Below are 25563 nucleotides of genomic sequence, written 5' to 3'. Positions count from 1 at the left end.
ATTTTCCAAGATTCCCCTCAGATATCTGAGTCTGCAGTCAATGTTTTATTTTACCCCCTTTGTCTTCCCTCCTTCCAGAAAGGGTTATAGGGAGGCAGTTAGCTAGTGGGTAACAGTCAGCATCCATTCTTATAATGGAAATATGGACCTCACAAATCCCTCTCCTCTAAATATATCTAAATGTGGCCTACATAAAGCACTCAGGAATGGAGCGCCGAAACACTGGGCCAGCCCACTGTAAATCATCATAGTTCTAGAGATTATCTATATGCTATCTTCTGTTAGTAAAACTCTTATTTGAACTATATCCCATGACCTCAAAGGAAAACTTGAGAAGATTAAAAACAACATTATAGAACCTGTATGTTTTGATAATTCAACACGCCAGAGGTGGGAGGAGGGCGGGAGGCTGCTAAGACAGACTAAATAAAATTAAGTGCTGCCTATAAAGAAGATTCCGTCCTTCCTTTCTTCATTTGTCCATTCATTTACTCAATTTTACTTGAAAATCTGTGCTGGACAAGATCTAGAAAATGCCAACCAGTCCACATGTCCTCTCCAATCCCCACCAAAAGCCAAACAAGAGGAAATGGACTCAGTAAAAAGCAAGATATATTTTGACTGATGAGAATACCAGATGATTCAATTACTGGAGCACTCTCCCAAAGACAACTCTGAGTAGGCAACACTGAGCAATGCTAAGCCCTGGGTAGTCTGGTCAAGTACCTATCTGTCTGAAAGCATTGGTCAAGGCTTCCTGAGATCTCTTCCGTCTATGGTTCATAATTGCCTCCATGTTAAGAGGATGAATACAAATTGACCTCTGCCAATATCTTCCCTAACCAATGTAAAAATGCCACTAAAATTCCATTTAATAACAAACCAATATAGTCAGCTGGAAAAGTAAAAATTAATACTTTGTTTATAGACACACACTATGCTGGGTATTCTGTGTATTTGAATTCATTAAATCTCACAACCTTGTGAAACACATTCACAACTTTTTTTTTTAATGTTTTATTTATTTCTAGGAGAGAGAAAGAGAGAGAGACAGTGTGAGCAGGGGAGGGTCAGAGAGAGAGGGAGTCACAGACTGAAACAGGCTCCAGGCCCGACGCGGGGCTTGAACCCACGAACCGCGAGATCATGACCTAAGCGAAAGTCGGACGCTTAACCGACTAAGCCACCCAGGCGCCCCTCATTCACAACTTTTTTAATGTAATGGATTTCATCCAAACTTGGCAGGCTTAATTCCAAAGTTTCATCCAGATCTTTGATACCATCTCATCAAAATATATATCAATAGCCTAAGTAAACATGCAGTAGTATTTAATGGTGAAAGTGTAACTCACCCTTGCCATATCCACCAAGAAGTTCTCAAATAATTTCCAAATGTGGTTACTTGTGTAGATTTCTTTCATTTCCACTTCTGTGTCCACGTAACAGTGATTAACAAAATTCACATAAGCAATTTTAACCTGTGCAAGTTTCAAATACAAAGAAAGTGAGTTTTCTTGATTGTTCATTTTCAACTGTCAATTACAAAAAGGTAAATAAAATCTATGTTAGTGACTATCGTGGATTACAGCATGTATTGTGTCTACCTAGAAAGCATTCCCATTTTCCCTCTTTTCCTAAAACACTCCAGCCCCTGACCCAGGGTAAACATATGACCTAGGAACCTGTTCCCCTGGGCCCAGTGATTGGTGTGAAAAAGTACACATGATTTAACCCAAGTCTATCATATCTGAGACACTGAGAGTCAAATATGCTCCCTTTCCCTGTTTTCCTTCCTCTCCCTCCTCCCCTCCCCCTCTGTCTCTTTCTCTCTCTTTCATCTCTGTCATTCTCTCTCTCTCCCTCTCTGTCATTCTCTCTCTCTCTCTTTCTCTCTCTCTCTCATGACTAAAGTAGAACAAGGTAAACCTGAACTCCAAGAAGCCATGTTCTCCACACATGCGGAGGACAAGTAAACTCAGAAGAGAATGATACAAAACCACAAAGGAAGAGGGACCAAGAGATGGAAAGAATTCTGACATTGTTTGAATATTTTGACCCATCAGAAGAACTATCCTTTAAATTTCCAAATACAAATAAAATTCCCTTTTTTTTAATTAAACAGTTTAAGTTAGGTTTCTATATTTTGCAACCAAAAGAGTTCTAATATAATGTTTAAATGTATTCATTAAATAATATTTTGCAATTTCAGAAATATTTAAATTACTATTTCTGAGAAGAAACAAGCTCACAGTTTCCAAAAAATATATATTATTTTAAGATGTAGTAAAATTCCCTACCATATTTAACAAAAGGACTGAATCTCATCAACGTATGATGATTCTAAAGAGTGTAGGGCTGCAGTTTTTCTTTTCTTTTCTTGTCTTTTCTTGTCTTTTTGATGAAAATGTGATATATGCTATAAACCTCCCCCCGAAATGCATATACATGCAAAATCATGTAAACAATTTCAAGGATTCATGGACTCTAAGTTAGAAGCATAAGGAATACAGGGCCATGCCTTCAGTGCTTATCTCTACTTGACGCTGGTCAAAAACAAACCTTCAGTGACAGGGGGCTTGTGTCAAGAACTGATCACAGGAAAGGGAGACAGCAGAACCATTCAGTGCCTTTTCACAACATCCTGACAGCAGCTTATATTTATCCGTTGTTTGCTGCATGCCAAACACCTCCAGTATTTTGTAAGGAAGTAATATCTTACTTTATTTAGTCCCCCCCCCAAATCCTCTCAGATACATACTATAATTGTTGCACTTAAAAACTGTGGAAATTTGGACACCTGGCTGGCTCAGTCAGAAGAGCATGTGACTCTTGATCTCAGGGTCATGAGTTCGAGCCCCATGTAGGGTTGTAGAGATTACTTAAATAAATAACACTTTAAAATAAACAAGACTAAATAAAATAAAGTTGTAGAAATTGAAGATCAGAAAGGTTAAGTAACCTGTTGGAATCAGTCACACAGCTAGAAATAATGGATCCAGGATTCTGACTCATTCTTTAATTCATTCATTCATTCACTCAAAACATATACTTTTTATACGTTCATTTATTTACTTTGAGAGACAGAAAGATCATGCGTGCATAAGCTGGGGAGGAGCAGAGAGAGAGAGAGAGGAGAGTCTCAAGCAGGCTCTGCACTGTCAGCACTGAGCCCTTCGTGGGGCCCCATCTCACAAACTGAAGATCATAACCTGAGCCAAAATCAAGAGTCGGATGCTCAACCAACTGAGCCACCCAGGAGCCCTTCAAAATATATTTATTAAGTATAGACTTAGGTTCAGGCAAATACAATGGTAAATAGGAACAGCCTCATTGCTATTCTCATCAAGCTTATAATCTTGAGAAAGGATGTGAAGGCTATGGACATGTTTTAACAAAACCCAAATGCTAAATTTCAAATTGTAGACTCATAGACTCTACTATGGGAGGTCAGGGAAGTGTTCCTTAAAGAAGTAATGCTTGGGGCGCCTGGGGCTCAGTTGGTTGAACGTTCAACGTCGGCTCAGGTCACGATCTCACGGTTTATGGGTTTGAGTCCGTCGTCGGGCTCTGTGCTGACAGTCAGCTCAGAGCCTGCAGCCTGCTTCAGATCCTGTATCTCCCTCTCTCTCTGACCCTCCCCTGCTCACACTGTCTCTCTCTCTCTCAGAAATAAATAAAACATTAAAAAAAAATAAAGAAGTAATGCTTGAATCAAGATAAAAAGGATGAAGAGGAGGGAGGGAGGTAAACGTAAGAGGTCCGAGTGGTGTGGTCAGAAAGAACTGCACACTAGAAGAAGCACAGTCAGAAACCAGGGCCTCAAAGAAAGACAGAACCTATGAATTTACTCACTACACTGTGCTTTCTTTCTTTGCCATCTTATTTCAAATCAATCAAAGCATGAAGTACCCTTGGAATGAAGTGTCAATAATTCCACAAAATTTCACAAGAATATATTTTTAAGTTCATAACTACATAGGACTAGTTGCAAGCAGGGACGGTAACCTGACACATTCTTAAGTTACTATGATTTAAAATGTTTGAATTTAGATCATATTCGATGCATCACGCATTAATGAACTTTGCAACAACACAGCACAACAGGAGAAAAGAAAGAAATTATTGCAATATACATTCCTGGAAGCTTCATTAATCCTGTTGGCAGACAACCAGTTTTTAATGAGTTTTTTTCCTTATTATCAGCCAAATAAGGACAGACAACAAAACATGATGTGTGAATAAAGCAAAATGCATGTCCATATTTCCATGAGTGCATTGATTCCATAAAGCAAGGTGAACCTATAGAGTCTAATAGATGATACTGCCGCACCATCCTAGCCTCTCCTATTGATGACCGTGAATTATTTATGGAGCATCTCTTACGTTCTCAAGAACATACCACAGGTTACAAGTAAATCTCTGTTTTACCACATTGACATATTTAGAAGTCAAGAGACTCCTATAGTAGCTTCCAGTAAACCAACAGTGTCTCTACTTTGAAATATGTATCATCTTATAGCTTCTTGTGGAACTAAAAAAGTAAACTTTCTATGCCCTTTTAAATTTTTCTAATTACATACCTAAGTACAATTTCTTAACTAAACACATGATCTCATTATGAACAGTATGGGGACTTCGGCACTTATGCACTTTATATTAATAACAATTCTGTGGCTGCTAAGCTTCTGCCAGGCTCACCTCAGGGATGCAGTCATCATGGGTCACCACCCTCACTATGTCGTCCAAGGGCAGAAGGGAATTGCACTTGATTTCAGTGTAGACATTTTTCCCCTCTGTGCACGCTGCCAGCAACTCCACCAGGGTGATGTGGTAAGCTAAGGGGCCACTCTCATCCCCTCGGTCTCTCTCTGAACACATCATATGGAGAAGGATGGGAAATGATGCTCTATCATTGTAAAATATCAGCACATCTTCACCCCCATTTATCAACTGAAATGATAATAAGAGAATCTACATAGCAGTCCAAATGTTCATCTGTGCAGTTATTTCTAAAGGCTTGGTCTATCTGGAAACACATGCATCTCTTCGTAAAAACACAGATAATATCACAAAGCAGAACTGTACCAATGCAGGGTGGTAAAAAGATTCTAGTCATATGCCAAGAGATTATTTATGAATACTCTCAGAACCAGCCTGGTAGATATGGGAAGGATGGAGGGGGACAAGAATTAAATGACATAGATGACAGTTAATCATTCACCAGTGAGTTACCCACTGCAATTAAACCTGGAAAATATTTGAATAAAGTTACTTTCCTCTACTTCACATAGAAGATTCCATTGCCAAGACATGAGAAATCTCATAAGGCTAATTTTACTAAAACAGAATAAAATATCCTTACCTGCTTCAACAGTGACGGAATGAAAAAACAAGTACTTTGGGGGTGCCTGGGTGACTCAGTCGGTTAAGCATCCGACTTCAGCTCAAGTCATGATCTCCCAGTTCATGTGTTTGAGTCCCGAATCAGGCTGTGTGCTGACAGCTCAGAGCCTGGAGACTGCTTTGGACTGGTGTCTCCCTCTCTCTCTGCCCTTTCCCACACCCTCTCTCTCTCAAAATAAAAAAATAAATATTAAAAAATTCAAGGCTTCAGGCTGAATTAATTTTAAGATTTCTATGGGGCAGGAGGGACTCACATTGTATCAGTATAGAAGTCTCCCCCCTTTCCCAAATTTAAAGTATATTATTATGAAAATCCCCTCATATGGATATAATTTATTACATAACAGTTTAGTAGCCATGGTTGAAAGCAGCCTTAATTCATATAGGCCTTTAGAGAACCATTGGGTCCAGAGCAATGATTTACCCAAATGGGCTCAATTTCTCCAAAGTGCCACTTGGTTCCTGATGAGTAACTTATTCATTGCATCAATCTCGCTCAATGTCAAGCATCACAATGAAGAGGGCAAAATAAATGAGGTACTTCAACCATCTGAGTTTTTTCAATTTTCAACTTACTCTAAATAACTATAGTCTTACCTATAATAAATCACCGATGGATAATTTCTATTAATTAATTTAATTCCCTTCAAACGCTTCTACAAATGGTGGCAGAGAATAACTATTCTATATTTCAGGAAGAAGGTATCAAAGGCAGTGGGAAAGCAGAGTTTAAACCATTTTTGTTACACACTGAAAAAAATTTTAAATATAAAAGTGTCACTTTCCTTCTAAATTATAACATTTCATACAATTTTTCCATTTAAAATACATAAATTCATTAAGGATAAAAAAGAAAAATAAACTCTTGGAAAATTATAAAATCAGCATACATTATCTTCCTTCACTAGATTTAAACAAAATATATTTGTTGCTGAAGTCATCAGGATTCAATTATTTTCCAAACCTTTGTTGTGGGGGGTTTTCTACACTAAACATTCACAGAAAACACCTACTTGAGCCCCTTATTTCTGGGAAGCTGTTTAAAAATGCAAACTGAAGGGGGACATGGGTGATGGGCCTTCAAGAGGGCACTTGTTGGGATGAGCACTGGGTGTTGTATGGAAACCAGTTTGACAATAAATTATTTTAAAAAATGCAAACTGAGAACATACCTCCGTCATTACCATATCCTGGCATTTCTTCACATATTTGCCATCTGCTTTCACAATCGTTTGCAAAAACCTCAGGTACTCCACGTGACGGCCATGTGTCTCAATGCAGTGCACAAAGTGCTGTACTACCCTCTCGCTGATCTCATTGCAGAGATGGTAGTTGTTCATGAAGATGTGCCGCATGGTTTCTGCTTCGAGGAGCTAACCAGAGATGAATGTACCCTTGTAAGTCTGACATGATCAGTTTTCTCTCTTATTCTACTTGGGCTAATTTCCCCACTTGTGATCAGTTTTCTATTTTATGCAAAGCCATAGTGGGTTTCCTGTGCAAGTCTTCTGCAAAATGCAAGGACATCATTCACCATTAAAAGAAAATTGAGCTCACAAAGGTATTTAGTTGGAAAAAGGAGTTGACTATCATAAGGGTCAGCATGTTGGCAATGGTATTCTTGAGATTAATTATCTATTATTCAAAGTTAGCTCTTCTCCAATATCTGCCAACACACATTTTACAGAGTTAACTCTATCTTTGAGTTTTCCGTATTTATCTCACTCATGGCATTGCAGTTAGATCTTTGTTCTACCATATTTTTTCCTAACATTAAACTGTATAAATATAAAGGAAGTTGTCATTTTCAGGTAAAATTCATGTAATATTTCAAGTGTCCATAAATGTTTCCTTAAGGGAAATAAAACATATTCACCTTTAGGGAGAGAACTCCGAGGAAAAAAATAAGGTGGTAAAGGCTAACAAAATTCCATTCATCAATGCTGCTAAAACAAATTTGAGAGACATTTTACTATAAATATTAGAAGTCACTAAAATACTTACACCAGGAGTTAGAAACAAATTGAGATGTTTATGAAGGAGAACTTGGTTCTGTGGATTTCCCCTACAGAAATTCTGCAGGAATGTATGGGCCAGATTCATTACTTCATTCATCTTTTCATCATTCTGTAAGTGAGAGAGTACCAATGATATGGAGAAAGAAATATACCATAATACCAAAAGTTGTGAAAATGAACCTCCTTTCCCACATATACTTTTTCTCCTTCTGCCACTGTTTTATGTTCCCTCTCCTCCATGCCCTTGCTCGTTCTATACCTCTCCAGCTTACCTCGCTGCTACCACCCCCTTGTCCACCATCTTCTAGACATTTCTCACCTTCTCTTTGTTTCTCCTTCTATTTCTTACCTGTTCTGCTCTACTTTCTCAACCCTTCTTTGTTTCCATTTGTCCCCAGCCTTTCTGACCGTCCACTATATTCGCCCAGGTCTGCCCATTGCCGTATCTTCCTCCCCTGCCTCTGTGACCACAGATCACCTGTCCTGCCTTCCTCTCTCTCTGGCCTGTTACCCTCTGTTCCCTCCCTTGTCTGCTTCACCCCCACTCCCTCCCATCCCTCTCTTGGACGTGCTCTCTTTCCCAGTACTTCCATGTATTTGGATATTCCTTTTTCTTGTTTTCTCCTGTTTCCCCACCTTCTAGATTCTCCTTCTTCTCAAACTCTTGCCTTCCTACTGCTTTTCCCAGCACCCATCATCCCTCACCCTCTTGCCTTGCCCCTAGTCTCTTTCTTCTCTCCACTCATTTTTTTCTCTATTCCTGCCCGTAAATTTCTCTTTATATATATTTCTGACCTCATCTCAACTCTACTCTCCCCCCTCCCCTGCTCTCTGTCCTCACCTTTTTGCTGTGTATTTTGTCTCTTATTTTCATCTCTTTATTTTCCTGTTTCTCTTTGCTCTCTGACCACCCCTCCTCCCCAATCTTTTTGGGTCTTCCTCTTTCTGAACACATGCACTCATAAGTTGCTTTCTTTATTCACTGTCATTTTCCAAAGTCCCACAACACGATCATTCGCTTACAGGGGTCTCAATAAAAAATGAAGTCTCAACATTCACAAAGAATACAAAGTTCTCTTCTTAAAAGTGGTCTTTCAACAATATCACTGGAACCACCTAAATTTTTTCTGGATAGTTGATTATCTGATATGTCGCGTAGTCAGTGTCAGAGAAACTAATGTACTCATATTTTGAGTAGTAGCTTTAATAAATAAGTTAACATTTTTGTTTTTCCTAATCTAAAAGTCTACAGTTTATGCCATTTGTAACTAACTAACAGACTAAGATCATTAAAAGACCCATTTCCTCATACTTAACTGGAGAATAAATGCAACAAGGACTCTTCTTGTTTCCTAACTGAAAAATAGGAAATTTTAATTCAAAATCTACTAACACTTCCTTTACTTGTGTAATCCAGGGATAGATGAAAGACATCAAAGAGACTTCAGCCACAGGAATCCCCAATTCCCACTGAAAGCTGGCCAACACAGAATACCAGAGCCAGAACTACCGTATCTGACATTGCTTTGAAACTCTCATCTCATTCTTTTTTTGTTTCTGAACAAGTCAGTTCTTAAAACTGAGCAAATCAATCTATAAACATAACATAGTAGTAAAATACTGAATGTTACAGTTACATTATTAGAAAAAGAGACTTGATCACATGTCCAATGCCCATGTTACAATATCAAAGATGAAATAATTTGGATAATAAATGCTGAGGATTTAATACCTTTTGTTGCCTTTCAATAAATCTTGTATTGCATTCTATGCATTGAATGAATTAGGCCACCAAAGGAATATGGAATTTATTAGCCTAGCTGTTAAAAAGTAAGCTGAATGGGAGAGCAAGCCTATATAAAGAGTGAAAGTCCAAGTCAGGAGAACATCTGCATCAGGAGAGGCCTGACAGGGCATGGTGGCGTCTGAGAGATAAAGGGACATCCACTCTCGGGGTGGGGGAAGAGGGGATCAGAGGCACAGATGGTGCGCCTGAGAGAGGTGCAGACAGTGTCCACATGGAGCAGAAGGCAGTAGCAGGGATGGAAGATTAGCTATTCTAGAGTATTAATATGGCTAACTATTTCAATACACATATATGTCCCCTGGATTTATCTATTTAGAGGGCCTAGAAGGACAAAACCCCAAAAGCAGTAAGTACACTTAGTTCTCAGAACTTTGCTTCTAAACACCAAACTTCCCCAAACACAAGTGGGGCCACTTAAAGAAATGGCTGATTCCAGAGCTGGAATAAGGAAAATGCAAGGTGACCTTGGAACATTTTAATGTGCAAAAAAGCAAGGAACTACTCAAAGAATGATGTGTCATGTTAGAGGACAGAGCACCTAGCTCAAAGGGGACCCACTGGGCAAATTGGGGATAATCTAAGAGTCAAATAGATAATTAGAGAGGCCTAGAATAACCTACTGAATAAAAGGCATCCACAAGCTTATACTGATCGAAATAAATAAGTGAATAAATAAACTGAAAGTCTGATGAAGAATGGTATGTTTACTTAGTTTCAAAGAGCCTTTCCATAAAATACTTATTAATTGCCAAGGGAAAATGAGTACTTCACAGTGGAGAATCCTGGCAGACACCGCCTTAATCAAGTGATCAAAGTAAAAGCCATCAGTAATGGGATCAAAATCACAATCATGTGCCTCCTGATAGGAAGTGCTGGGAAGAACGTGGCCTCACTTGTTATGTTCCTGCCAAAGATGCATAACAGAATCTAATCACGAGGAAACATTAGCTCGCCCAAATTAAGGAACAGTCTTCAAAAGAGCTGGTCTGTCTTCAAAAGTGTCAATGTCACAGGAGCTCAAACAGCACCTGTTTCTCAGGTGGACCTTTTTGTCAAACAGGACACATTTCGGATGATGGGAGAAACGTGACCAGTGCCTGAGGATTAAGTGGCAGCAAAGTGTCGTGCTCTTTCCTGATCTGGAAAGTTGTTGTGTAGTTATGTAGAAAGAAGAGCGGCCTTTCTGTAGGAAGCACACACTAAAGAGCTCAGGGCTGATCAGATCGGCAACTTACTTTCAAGTAGTTCAGGGAGAAAACTTCTTGTAACTTTGCTGTATATGATAGGAGGTCATATCAAAATTAAAAAAATTTAAGGAACTAAGAACTAACCTTTTCATAGGGTATCTGCAGAAGGTCCAACACCACCGAATGGGCTCCCATATTTTTCAGTAATCGTTGATGTTGATTTCGACACTTTTTATTCTGTACACAGAGTTTACTTAGTCTAATCAAAATCTTGAAAAAGAAGAAAAGCATTGAATGTAAAAGATAAAATATTAACTATAATACACAAGCAAAAATTATTCACCATGCAAACATAAGCCCATATAAAAGTGGTAGACATCTGCTGACCTCCTTTACGATGCGGTAGTTATTACCCCTGTTGCTGTCAATCTGAGGCTTCCTTGTTCCATCCTGCACTGGACTTAAAATGCTTGATTCCTAAAATAAACACAAGTATGCATTTTGTTTTTTTACAAATAGTTTATTGTCAAATTGGTTTCCATATAACACCCAGTGCTCATCCCCACAAGTGCCCTCCTCCATGCCCATCCCCCCTGCCCCCCACATCCATCAGTCCTCAGTTTGTTCTCAGCATTCAAGAGTCTCTCATGGTTTGCCTCTCTCCCTTTCCCCACTATTTTGTCCCTTCTTCTCCCCCTTGTTCCTCCGTTAAGTTCCTCTTAATCCTCCTATACGTGCAAACATATGATATTTGTCCTTCTCTGCCTGACTTATTTAGCTCAGCATAACACCCTCAAGGTCCATCCCTGTTGCTACACATGGCCAGATTTCATTGTTTCTCATTGCCATGTAGTATTCCATGGTATAGATAAACCACATCTTCTGGATCCATTCGTCCGTGGATGGACACTTAGGCTCTTTCCATGTTTTAGCTATTGTGGAGAGTGCTGCTATGAACATTGGGGTACATGTGCTCCTATGCCTCAGCATTTCTGTATCCCGTGGGTAAATTCCTAGCAGTGCTATTGCTGGGTCATAGCACAAGTATGCATTTTTATCCCATAGATAACTCGGAAATAAATAATAAGTAAATTACAAAATGTACTTAAATGTTTCCTTTGTGGGTTTTTTTTTTTTAAATGTTTTTATTTATTTCTAGGAGACAGAGAGAGAGACAGCGTGAGCAGGGAGGGTCAGAGAGAGAGGGAGTCACAGACTGAAACAGGCTCCAGGCTCCGAGCTGGCAGTCAGCACAGAGCCCGACGCGGGGCTCGAACCCACGAACCGCGAGATCATGACCTAAGCGAAAGTCGGACGCTTAACCGACTAAGCCACCCAGGCGCCCCACCTTTGTGGTTTTTTTATCCCATAAAAAGTTCCTTCGTTTGAAAGAGTCATGCAGATTACCATTTCCCAATAACCACCAGATTACAAGATAAACGGCATTACTGATAATTAAAGAGTTAAGTTAAAAAGTAAAAGATATTACACATAACATTATCTGTGTATTTCCTTATGCTAAATATATAAGATATAGCCTTGCTTTTTAGTGCCTATGGGAGAAGGAAGAGTAAAAATCCAGGGCATAAAATGTGTGATTTTATCATCGGGGATAAACTACAGGGGAAAAAAGGGTGAAGAAGCATATCATAACGGCTGAAAAAACACTGCAGGGATCGAAGGAAAGAACACTTTAACCCAAGAACTCTCTGCCAGGTTACCATGACATCCTTAAGAGTCGTGACTTGGGGCCAGCCAAGCATGTACAAAATCATGAAAATGAAGAAGAAAAATAAAATTTAAATTAAAAATAACATTTTAAATTATTAAGTTAATAAATCTTACTAAGAGGTCTTGAAACACCAAAATAGTTCATTGGGACAACCATTATTTGTAGCAGTACAATAAAAACACAAACATAGGGAGTGACATACTTCAAATATTAACTCTCATAATCATTAAGTAAAAATATGTTACAAATAACTTAATAAATGAGCATTTATTAAGACTTCATACATGCCTGGTACCAGACAAAGATGAATGGATCAAAAAGAAAGAGAATATGTGGTCCATTCCACAAGAAAAGTATAGTCTAACTAAGAAAACTGGGAGAAATATGAAAATAAAGGTTTAAACTGAGCAGAATTCACTATTCAGAGAGGCAAAGGGAGAACAGCTATAGCTGTAGACAGATTTATGAAGGAGGTCAAATTGAAGCAAAGGTCCTGACAGATGAAAACTATTTATTTAAGTATGAGAGATGAGGGAGGGGGCACTTGTTAGGTGAAGAAGTCACTGTAGCCAAAGGGCACTGCAGAAAGAACACAGAGAATAGTGTATAGAGAAAGGCAAGAACTGCCAGTGCGTGTTGTAAGGGAGAGCAATTAGTAGCGTGAGGTCTGATTACCTTCCTGATTTACAACATGTACAAAATGGCACTGGGATGAATGTCGGGTCCAACTTGAGCCAAACAACACACTGAATTCCTGACTATATTGATCGTGTTGGGTTCTCACAGTTGGAGAGGACCCCAATCTAAGCACAGGGAAAAGTAACAGAAAGATGCAAAGCCAACTAATGTAATTTCATTTGTCCCCAGATGTTGTCCCAAGCCATTTCCATGACAAATCACAAAATTAATACAAACCAAGAAAGAAAAACAAAACAAAACAAAAACTTTGTGTGCTGGTCAAAGAATTCTGATGATGGGGCATCTGGGTGGCTCAGTCAGTTAAGCATCCAACTTCAGCTCAGGTCATGTTCTCACAGTTCCTGGGTTTGAGCTCTACACGGGGCTCTATGCTGACAGTTCAGACACTGGAGCCTGCTTCAGATTCTGTGTCTCCCTCTCTCTCTGCCCTTCCCCCACCTCTCTCAAAAATAAATTCTCAAAAAGAATTCTGATGAAAGCTTTCAAGCAGGGGAGTGACTCTACTAGTGTGGACCCATCACCACACCTTAGTAAGCTTTGTATTCATCTTTGCTTCGGTCCAGGCAAATATTGCCCAAGATGGAGGCTCCCAATCTGAATGCCACCTTAGCAAATAACCTCTCCTCCCATTTTATGGAGCCTATGAATGTTTCCACTTTTCCATCTGCAAATGATTTTTGCATGGATCTGCAACCATCATTCCAGTATCATCCACAAACTTATTTTCCCTGCTGAGTCTCAGAGAAAAAAAAACTTCTCATGCATGGCTTTTTAAAATTCCATTTCCCCTGCCTCCTCTCCCTGATTCATCTCTGTTCTTGTGCATGAGCAGTTTCTATTCTCTACTGATTCCTCCTCACCTCTTGAAAAATATGGCTACTTGAGGCTAAACTACCATTTTTAAGTGATACTGCCCATTCTTGAAAGAAGTCATGCATCTCAGATTATGGTCCCTGGTAAATTTTTCAAAAGAAGGGATGCCTCGGTGGCTCAGTCAGTTAAGCTCCAGACACCTGGTTTTGGCTCAGGTCAGCATCTCACGGTCTGTGGGTTCAAGCCCCACATCAGGCTCCATGATGATGGGGTGGTGCATGCTTGGAATTCTCTTTCTCTCCATCTCTCCTGGCCCTCTCCTGCTTGTCCCCCCCAAAATAAATAAATAAACTTGAAAAGTTTTTTAAACAGAAAAAGAATACTCTCTACCACACTGTACTAAAATTGCTTTGTGTACCAATGACTCATAATTACCAAAACTTTCTTTAGCATTTGATTCTGTAGTTGTTTACCATTTTCTTTAAACCCCACTCTCTTTGTTTTATTGTGCCATGATAGTCTTCAAGATTACTTTCTACTTTTCTGACCACCTTGTCTCTTTCACTCAATAGAGTTGTAATTGCAAAAAGTGACAGATACGAACAGAAGCATTCAGAAGTCTGTTGTTGGATTGTAGGATGGTGTCACCTATCTATCTATCCTAGAATAGATAGGTGCTGGGGGGTGGGGGGGTGGGAAGCAGTCCAACCTCCACCACAGGTAAATAAAAGAGAAAAAAGAATGTGAGATGGCGTTCAGTGGGTTGACCGTCCGACTTCAGCTCAGGTCATGATCTCGCGGTTCGTGGGTTCGAGCCCCGCGTCGAGCTCTGTGCTGACTCCCAGCTCAGAGCCTGGAGCCTGTTTCAGAGTCTGTGACTCCCTCTCTCTCTCTTACCCTCCCCTGCCCACACTGTCTCTCTCTCTCTCTCTCTCTCAGAAATAAATAGAAACATTAAAAAAAAAAGAATGTGAGAGACTGTCTACAAGATGACACTAAGTAATTCCTAAAATGTTGTATGACAAATGTATGCAAGCGAAGCCATGACAGAAGAAGGAAAGAGCCCAAGTGCTGACATGAATGGAAACTACAGGTGGAAAAGGACAGGAGGTCAGAGAATAAGACAGAGTTTCTATTTGATAGCAAAAGTTGTTGATGAGAAACTGACATTGCAAGAGCTAGAAATATAATTAAATTTCTTTTGTCTGATCACAAAGGTGGAAGTTGAATTCTAAAAAGGCCATGTTCTTTTTTTTCTGGAAGAGAAGAAAATTAAGGAAAACCAAGTTTGTACTACAAACTAGGATGAAGATATGATAAGTCTAAAGATTGACAAAGCTCCTACAGTGGAAAGGAGATCTTTCTGATATATGTCACCTCTATAAAAAAATCAGTTGAAAATACAGGCAAAGCTTTGGCAGATATACTTAAGTCTATTTTTTCAAACAATGACCTGAAGGAAAATCAACTGTCTTGTTTTAAGAAAAGTAATCTCAGGCAAAATGTACTACATTACAAAAAGCTATGCTCTTTAGTTCAGCCTGGGGGAAGATACAGACAATGCTAAACTCCCTAAGTATGGGAATTATGAAGAATAATTATTTTAATTTAAAATTGCCAGCAGTCAACAAAAGGAGGCAGCACTAGAGAATTAAATAAGCAACCCCTTTTAATTTCAGAAAATAATTCAATGTAATTAAATGGAACAAAAATACTAACCCAGAGAACATCTGGATGATTCCAAAGCAGAGCAGGGGAATTTAAGAAATATGGAAACTATATAATTACGGTTATTTTATTTTTTTTATTTTGATGCCAGAATGCTCTAAGTAAAGGTGTTCCAAAAGTTTTCTTCCAGAAAGGGCAGAAAATTATTATATTTTTTTATCCTATATAACTTCAATCTTAAGTTAGTGGCCAACTCTACAAACCCTGACTTCATTCTAGTGAACAAACTATTAGTAAGGTACAAAATACAGAAGTGTAACTTATGCAGAGCCCCAAAGCTGAGTAGGCTCAGAAAAAAAAAATATGTAACACTTAGAATAGTCCCATGCATATAGTAGATACCCCAATTACCCTTTCGGCAACAGTGATGAAAAATAAACACAGCTCTCCAAAAGTATTTGCACTTTACTATAATTATGTCTTATCCTCTGGAAGAATTTGAATTTATTTCCTCTAATGGAATATGGGAAACTGCTTAGTTCAGTGATTTTATAGAGGCATCTAGATCTTTAATTGCATAGCACATACTATAACATAAAGCAGTAGGTTCAGAAACAATATAGCAAGAATAGTCTAGAAGGGTCTAGATGTTTCTAGAAGACTGTAGAAATTGGATGGATGGCAGGGTTCTAGGCAGAGACTCAAAGAGTGAATACTTAAACAAATACTGGTTCTGAATACAGCTAACCTCCAAAATTTATCTTGCATCAGTCAAGGAAACTCTTTTATATCAACAGCAAAAATTATAAAGGGAAATAATCTTGTACGAACTATATGATGAGTTAAATATTGGCACCAATTAATAGGAATCTGGCTCCTTAATTTAAACACTGGCAGCCATGCTTGTAAAACAACAACAACAACAAACCTTCCAAATCCAACTGTGTAGAACTGCCTGCATCTGCAGCTGCATGATTAAAATAGCTCAGGGCATGTCTTCCCTTTGTCCCCACCCCAAAGAAGTTAAAGGATGTTGTCAAGTCAGCAATGTTGTCAAGTCAGCAGGACAGCAAAGCATTCTGCTCACCATCTGTATCCCCAGCCTTCTCTTCCTGTAGCCACTATTCAACTGAATCAGTGGCATCATTTACCAGTCACCATCCTCCCAACTTCAGATGTCAAATGCCTTCCTTTTCCCTTCCCACATTCTTCCAAAATATGAGGGGGGAAAAATCTAACAATCAGTATTTTTATTTGATTCACCAATCAGATTATAATTTAAGTAAAGCCCTTCATAATATATGTCACCTCCTTCAGACAACTGAATGACAACCTCACTGTGGGATGGTATTTTTTCTCCCTACCAGCTACGAGGAATGTCATATACCAGTCATTTAGGAAGACTTCTAGAGGGTTGCAGATCCCTAAGATCACCCTAGATCTACTATTTATCTGACCTTGGATGTAAAGCTAATTTGGACAATTACGGGGCCATGGTTGACAGTTTCTGCTTCTGGTTGGCATGTAAGGCTGCTTGAAGACTTGGCCCAAGATCTACAGTTTGCAGAAGAGACAGTGTCCATCGTTACTGGCAGATAATTTCCCCTCAAACTTCCCACAGCTCAAATCCAAATATTTTCCCTTCTAGAGGGTACAAACATATTCCTAACCTTACCCTAAACCTGTTTTCCTCTCCCTTTTGCCCAAGACAAATACAATATTGGCATTTTCTGACTCATTTGACAGCCTTTAAATTAGCATTTGATGATGTCTAATCAGATGTCCTAAAAAATATCCCAAGTCTCCTTGACCATCTATATCTCTGATAAATAAGGTACCAAAAGAAGTTGCGCCACTAAGTGCATTGGAGGAAATTCAGGAAAATAGGGAATAAATTGATGACAAGTCTTTTCAATGTAAACTCATAGTTGTTTTCCTAAAAATGCATCAGGAACCCATTACAGTACAGCAATATATAACACTTTTTATAATACTGTATTTATACTATAATACTTTTTAATATAATCCTTACCAGTGTTATATAAAACATAGAAAGGGCAGGTAACCCTTTCGACAACAGGGTGACACAGAATAAGAAGGCACCATACAGGAAATGAAAACAGCAATATAATACAGCCCTCAGAGACTGTGTCTGATACCTGATATGCTATGTGAAAGAAGCTTCCCTAGAAACAATCATATCACAACACTCCCTGAGGTAGCTGTGAGAAGGGGGCTATATGCACAGAATGTAAAGGTAAGCCATCGGCACCTTCTTTTAGACTCACTCTTCAGCAAGCAAGCATTACAGAAACGTTAGTGCCTGGTCCAATGACATCTGTATGCTCTCATGTGAATGAGTCAACTTCTGTCATATTCTTATAAGCTACCTGCTGAGGAAAAGAAACCATATAAAAACATAGAATTCTCACTAACAACTTATATGAAATTGAGAACAAATGGCAAAGTGGAAAAAAAAATAGCAAGACAGGAACTGTTCTTTATAAAAAGAAGGGAAATACTAAGTTTATACTAAAACAGCATTAATTTTAAATGTAGGCCAAAAGACAAGAAGGGAAAAGACTCTTATAGTAGAAGTGATTCAAAGAAACAAGTTCAGGAGATTTAAGTATTACATTTAGGAATTTGCATTACAACCAAAGAGAATGAGGATGTGTAAAAGTAGCATTTGGCTCAAAACCAAAACTTCATTTTCAGATATGTATCTTGTGAAAGATGACACTCATCTAAGCAGTCACCTTCAGTAGCATTTGCTCACAGGCAAAGACAGGATATGTATGTTATATAAACAAATGACCTACATATACAACAAGGTCTGTGGCAAAATATTGTAAAAAATGGAGATAGGTGGGGTGGCTGGGTGGCTCAGTCGGTTAAGCGTCCTACTTCGGCTCAGGTCATGATCTCACGGTTCGTGGGTTCGAGCCCCGCATCAGGCTCTGTGCTGACAGCTAGCTCAGAGTCTGGAGACTGTTTCAGATTCTGTCTCCCTCTCTCCCTGACCCTCCCCTGCTCACGCTGGCTGTCTTCTCTATCTCAAAAATAAATAAAACATTAAAAAAATATTTTTTAAAAATGGAGATAGGAAAACAAAATCTGGAAAAGGAAAATTCCAGAAAGCAAATCCAAAATCAATGGACAAAAGTTCTTCATGCAATTACCACAGTGTCCCTCATGGGGCAAAGGCATGTAGCAGGAAGGTTCTGTCGAAAGCACATGGACTCCATCTGTACCAAGCCATGAAGATTAGAAATTGTACCTGTTGCTTTTGTCAAGAGTTAGTCAATCAGAAGTTTTGCTGAAGAAACAAAGTTTATGTAGAACTATTTTCCTGCTATGCAGAATCAAAGTACTAACACTTGTAAAAGCACAATCGTCTTTCAAGATATCCTTCTACAGGGTTCTGTCTCCTTGCCTTCCTTGCTTATCAAAGAAAACAGATCAGAAGCAGTAGGTAAAGAATGGAAACCAGTTTTTGCTTTTAAAGAATAATAGCATACAAAGGTAACAAAAAAACCATGAGACAAGGAAGGTGTGCCTAAAGAGAAAAAGAGAAAAAACAGTGGAGGGAAAGAAAGAAAAGGAGGGAGAGAAGAAAGGAAGGAATTAAATTCATTGTCTCACTAAGATAAATCTGCAAACGAAAATTCAAATACTTATGAGGAAAGTTGACGCTAAGACAACAAAAAACCTTAGGGAGAGTATATCATTCCTAGCGAAATGCAAAATCTTCAAGGACTTATAAGTATGTTTAAAATAAGGATGAGCACAGGATGTTATATGGAAACCAACTTGATAATAAACTATTTAAGAAAAATAAATAAATAAATGTCTGGTAGAATTCCCCTGGGAAAAATAAATAAATAAAATATGCATAGAGATAAAGTGAGGAATAACATCTCGCGCACCATGTAGGCCCCTCTGTGGTTACCACAAGCCCTGGATAACTCCATAGCATCCCTTAGCATAGATAAAGAACAGTTTCATTGGGAAAGGGGGAAAGCACAAGCCAAGTGTCAGCAAAAGAAGGTGTGTGTCCCCCATCCTTCTATCATCCCATATAGGGGCTGGGAGCTATGCCAAACACCAGTGTAGGTCTCAATTTCTGAGTAATTGCTCCTCCTGCCACCTTGTAGTAACTTCTTATAGGGCAAGTGTGAGAACAATCTACCTATGAAAGTGCACACTAATGTCTTGGGCACTAGGCTGTCTGCATTTAGGTGCCCATTGTTTATAAGAATTTATCAGGAACACCAACTAGGAGTCCATAGAAATTGGACAGTTCTGGCTGAGGAGTGGAAGCCACAGTTCTGTCCATCAGAAGCCAAACTGGTGTACAGCTGCTTAAAAGAGAAGACACTGCCTCCCACACCACCCACTCTGACCCCCTAAACAGCTCAGCCAGTTTGCTGTCTGTAAACCCAAGGATATTTTTCAGTTAATTCTGTTCCTTACATTATACATCCATTAAAAGAACAGAAAATTACGAAATTAAATGGGCAGATATGAATCTATACAGCATGGATATGAAAAAGAACCCATTAGAAACCCTGAAAATGAAAACAACGGTCTCTGAAGTAAAAACCTGATAGATGGTTCAAACATTAGACTCTCGATCAATAAGAGTATAAGTAAGCTTTTTAAAAAGAAGCAGGCAGTGCGATTGCTGGGTCATCGGGGAGTTCTACTGTTAATTTTTTGAGGAACTTCCACACTGTTTTCCAGAGAGGCTGCACCAGTTAACATTCCCAGCAACAGTGTAGGAGGGTGCCCATTTCTCCACATCCTCGCCAGCATCTAGAGTCCTCTGATTTGCTCATTTTAGTCACTCTGACCGGCGTGAGGTGTTATCTCAGTGTGGTTTTGATTTGTATTTCCCTGATGAGGAAGGATGCTGAGCATCATTTCATGTGTCTGTTGGCCATCATAGCAGCACTCTCAACAATAGCCAAAACATGGAAAGAGCCTAAGTGTCCATCCACTGACGAATGGATCAAGAAGATGTGGTTTATCTATACAATGGAATACTACATGGCAATGAGAAAGAACAAAATCTGGCCATGTGTAGCAACATGGATGGAACTTGAGGGTGTTATGTTGAGCGAAATAAGTCAGGCAGAGAAGGACAGATACCATATGTTTGCACGTATAGGAGAATTAGGAGGAACTTAAAGGAGGACCATGGGGGAGAAGAAGGGGAAAAATAGCGGGGGAGGGAGAGGGAGGCAAACCATGAGAGACTTTTGAATGCCAAGAACAAACTGAGGGCTGATAGGGATGGGGGAGAGGGGAAGGGGGTGATGGGCATGGAGGAGGGCACCTGTGGGGATGAGCACTGGGTGTTATATGGAAACCAACTTGACAATAAACTATTTATAAATAAATAAATAAATAAATAATAAATAGAAGCAGGCAGGGGTGCCTGGGTGTCTCAGTCAGTTAAGCGTCTGACTTTGGCACAGGTCATGATCTCACAGTTCATGGGTTCAAGCCCCATGTCGGGCTCTGTGCTGACAGCTAGCTCAGAGCCTGGAGCCTGCTTCGGATTCTGTGCCTCCCTCTCTCTCTGACCCTCCCCTGCTCACACTGTCACTGTCTCTCTCTCTCTCTCTCTCTCTCTCTCTCTCTCTCTCAGAAATGAATAAAACAAAACAAAAGAAAAAAGAAGCANATAGGAGGGAAAATAAATATAGAGATACAGATATACAGACATGGAAACACAATCATTGTGAAGAAAAATTAACAACCAAAATAAATAGCATGAGTGGGATCTTCTCTTAGGAGCTCCATGATGCCCAACCAACCTACTTCTCAATGCTTAATAAAGACGTGGATGAACTTGAAGGGCAATCCTGACTTAACCCCTTCGGATATGGTTTCCTGAGTTAATCCTTCTTTCCTATATTTAGAATTCAACACCTATCTGAATGTGATGAATTAGTAATGCTACTGATATTGGCAACTTGTTCTACTCTAGCCTTTAATCTTTCCACAAGAGTATAGTCTTCTAATGCCCTGGAAAATAAGTTTAATAAAAGAAAATATTATAATATACAACAGGTAATAAAGCACTAAGTGCTAATGACCAGATCTATCCTATTCTCTGCTCTGTAGGAGATCGACTACAATAATAGGAGAGTTTGGTATTATATGCTGAGATTTGTTAATATTAGTAGACGAATTGTCAATTCATACTTATTGCCCAAGGTAAAGGGATCTTACCATTGAGGGGGAAAAAAAAACTTTTATGTTATAGGAAACATTTTTTTATTACTAAGATGAAGAACCACATTTAAAAAAAAAAGAATCACATTAATGTTATCTGGTCTTCTGATATCTAAGCAAGCACAAAGTTAGACCATTATGAGCTGTTTTAAAACAATGCTAATCATTCTGTGTTTAGGGCCTTTGTAAAGATTTACTGAACAACAAAGGATGATTATCTGTATTGGCCTGCTAGAGTGCATGCTGCCTGCTACTGGCTGTTTCCATTGATATTGTGACATATTTCACCCTGTTTACAATAAATTGTCACGAGCTTTGGCAGTTGGTTCATTGCAAAGCATAGATTATTTGGCTGTGCACGTTAGTAACTTTGTAGTTTATCACTTCTTTCTCCTTATATTAAGCTATTATAAAAGTACCACTTGCCCGTCTTTGCAATCTACCCACCAGTGTATATATATTTCTACCCCTGCTGCCCTAGTTCATACTTGCATAACCTCACACCTCAATTTAAGCAAGAGGCTCCTATTTGGTCCCCACACTTAGTCTCTTGTTCTGCCAGACTAAATTTTCTAAGATAGTATACTTACCTCCCAACCCCAAGAATTTTCAGGGGCTCCTGATTTCCAGACACTTTTAATATAGACCATTTATTCTTATTGAACTCTGTTTCTCTTGCTACTATTCTCCCATATGTTAGCTAACTAAGTCCTCTCAACCCTTCAAAATAGTGCAGCCTTCTCCAAGTCCTCAAGCCCATGGTGACTCCTCCCTCATTTCCATGAACACACTTCAGTATTTAATCATGCACTTTGTCATATTGTTTTGTACATGTTCATTCTTTGAGGGCAAGAGTCATATCTTAAACATTAGATCTGATTATAGATATTGAACTTCAAGGAGGGAAATGGGAAGTTTAGGTGTGTACAAAGGCTTACGGAAGCACGATGGTGAAGAAATTGAAATTACACTTAAAGTAGAATATTCAAAAGAAGGATTTTGCCCTAGAGAGGCACAACAGTAATCAAATAGAGATGGTTCAGATACGGTCCTCATTGCCTCAAACCTAGCATCAGTAAAGAGACATTAAAAGGACAAATGTATGGGCTCAAAATAAAGAAGAGTTTGAAGAAAAGACTTGCAGAGTTTGAAGAAAACTTAAGAACTGTCAAAGTAGAAGTCCAGAGAGAAAGCCCTCCAAGTACAACATCTAAAAGTGATAGATAAAACCTTTTAAATATCCCATTTTAGTAAAAAAAAAAAAAAAAAATCATTTTTTTAGTAAAAAGAAAAAAAGGAAATAAACAGAGGCCAGAAAACATAAAAATACATTAAAATTTCCAAGCAGTAGTCAACCACTGGATTCAAACAGGACTGGCCCCCAGGGCATCCGTCCATATCTTAGAACCTGGAGACTGAGTTTGAATATGTCTCACACACACAATGGAAAGCAAACAAAGTCTGAATCCCAAGCAAGACAGGAGTTCTGATTAGAGACCCTGCCTTAAAACCAGAAAACCTTAGAGGAGATATCCAGAATAATAAAGCAGGAAAAGATGTGGCCCATAGAAGAACAAAGAGGTACCTGACTTGGCCTTGGCTTGGTCAAAGGCAAAAAAAGGGAGAAGAATTCTCCTGAGCTCCTGTTTACCAAGACAGCGCAACTCCACTTAAGATTTGGGACTAGAATTCCCACTAAGAAACGGTCCTCAAACATCCCAAGCCAAAAAGGTTGTTTAATATAGTTACAAAAAATAAAGTAACCCAAAGTGCCTCACAGAAGCAAATGAAATTTTCTCTGGATTAAACATAACCCTCAGAGGAATTATACATATAAAGTTCCATAGAATGTAAGTTCATAATAAGTTTTCTAAATTACTAAATATCTACGTAAACACATTCTCACAGACTTCTGCAAGAGTAGCAAATTTGAAACTGCAAACGGCTCTCCTGTTACAAAACAGCTACACCCTAAATAAAGAACGTATTTCAAGTACATTTCTCGGCTCACAGAAAACAAAGGAGAACTCCAAAACCCCATCTTCCATCTACCCGGGAAAAGAAAAAGACAAAAAGTAACCTGAAACCAAATCAGAACTCTAAGCGTTAAGGCAATATGATAAGGTTTCCTGAAGGTAAATGCCAATACTAGCAACACAAATGAAGTCAGTTCTAAGCAAGTGTCAAATCTGGAGAACTAAACCTGAGACTCCTGCCTTTCGACAGATATCTTGTATGAGAAGAAAGCATCCTGGCCTCAGGCCAGCAGCAACCCCTGGCATCAGGCCAAGGCAATCGCAAATACTCAGGAGGAAAACACACCCAGTTTCAGCCTTGAGGCCTCAAGTGGAAAAAAAACCCAGCATTCGAATGTTTACAGCAGCATGATTCATACAGCCAAAAACTGGAAGCAACCAAGATGTCCTTCAATAGGTGAATGGATAAACTGTTGTCCATCCAACAATGGGGTGTATTCAGTGATAAAAGAAATGAGTGAGCAAGTTACAAAAGGGCATACAAGAACCTCAAATGTGTATTGCTAAATGAAAGAAGCCAGTCTCCAAAAACTATATTGTGTGATTCCAACCATACCACATTCTGGAGAAGGAAGAACTACAGAGACAGTGAAGAGATCAGTGGATTCCCAGACTCAGGGTTTCACAAGGGAAGGACAATCAGGTGGAACACAGGATTTTTAGGGCAGTGAAGCTCTTCTGTGTGATGATACCATGTGTGATGTTATGCATTTGTCAAAACCCATAGAATTGTACAACACCAGGCATAACACCTAAAGTACCTCTATGGGCTTTAATCAATAGTAATGTATCAATATTGCCTTATCAAGTAATAAATGTACCACATTAATGATAATATGAACATGGGGGGAGTATATGGAAATTTACTGCACTTTGTGCACAATCTTTCTCTAAATCTAAAACTGCTCTAAAAGTAGCCTATTAAAAAAGGTATGAGCTCATAATCAAAGATGACCAAATATATGAGGAAACAGGCAACATGAATGAGAATCATAAAAAATACCCAAGGACTTCTGATCCTGGAATTATTATACAAGGTCTATAAAATAGTCATAAGGAATCACAAAAATTAGCAAGCAACAAAAGATGATCAAAAATGACCAAAAGGATTGTTTTAAAAATCAAATTGCAAGTAAGAAAAAATATAATGACTGAAATTACAAAGTCTAAGTAGGTAAACTGCAGATAAGACATATTCAAAGAGGGACTTAAGATGAGTCTACAGAAATTATTCAGATTCAGCACAAAGTCCCAGGTATGGAAAATATAAAAAGGAAATTAACAGATATTTGAAGCAATAATAAGGTTTAACAAACACTTAATCAGTTTCAGAATTACAGCCCCACTATTCAACAGACAGCAAACTTCTCAAAGCACTAACAGAGGCCTGAAGACATGAAACATTATTATCAGAAGTGGGAGAAAATATCTTTCAACTGATAGAGGTACTTTTCCCTGTAAAAAATAGTTTTAAATTTATAGGCATCAAATTAAATAGCCTTGTCATGTCATCTAGGGGCACTGGGGTGGCTCAGTTGGTTAAGTGCCTGTCTCTTGATTTCGGCTCAGGTCATGATCTCATGGTTTGTGAGTTCAGCCCCACATCAGGCTCTGTACTGACAGTATGGAGCCTGCTTGGGATTTCTCTCTCCTTCTCTCTTCCCCTCCCCTGCTTGTATGCACGTACTCTCTTTATCTCAAAACAAATAAATATTAAAAAAACATTTTTTAAACATGTCAACTATACACAAATTAAAAAAAAAAAACTAAGTGCAAGAAAACCAAACAAAAATTGCCTTAAAATATATAAAGGGGCGCTTGAGTGGCTCAGTCAGTTAAGCATTTGATTTCAGCTCAGGTCATGATCTCATGGTTCATGAGCTCGAGCCCCACATAGGGCTCTGTGCTGACAACTAGCTCAGAGCCTGGAGCCTGCTTCAGAGTCTGTGTCTCC

At 38.9% G+C, this 25563-nt stretch overlaps 1 protein-coding gene across 3 annotated transcripts in view; it reads right to left on the bottom strand.

Annotated features, from left to right (window-relative positions):
- The window catches only part of ITPR2 (inositol 1,4,5-trisphosphate receptor type 2), a 490032-nt gene that overhangs the window by 263673 nt on the left and 200796 nt on the right, over nt 1-25563 (bottom strand). For all 3 annotated transcript variants that reach the window (XM_077774582.1, XM_077774583.1, XM_077774584.1), the window contains exons 27-32: nt 10803-10892; nt 10560-10685; nt 7408-7530; nt 6576-6776; nt 4699-4950; nt 1353-1478 (exon numbers count right to left, since the gene is read on the bottom strand). In XM_077774582.1, the coding sequence (XP_077630708.1) occupies nt 1353-1478; nt 4699-4950; nt 6576-6776; nt 7408-7530; nt 10560-10685; nt 10803-10892 (918 nt within the window). The remainder of the gene's footprint in view (nt 1-1352; nt 1479-4698; nt 4951-6575; nt 6777-7407; nt 7531-10559; nt 10686-10802; nt 10893-25563) is intronic.

The sequence above is a fragment of the Crocuta crocuta genome, unplaced genomic scaffold (genome assembly GCF_008692635.1).
Source record: "Crocuta crocuta isolate KB4526 unplaced genomic scaffold, BGI_CrCroc_1.0 scaffold176, whole genome shotgun sequence".
Classification (NCBI taxonomy): Eukaryota; Metazoa; Chordata; class Mammalia; order Carnivora; family Hyaenidae; genus Crocuta; species Crocuta crocuta.
The sequence above is the reverse complement of the archived record's forward strand: the minus strand, read 5'-3'. Positions and strand labels throughout refer to the sequence as shown.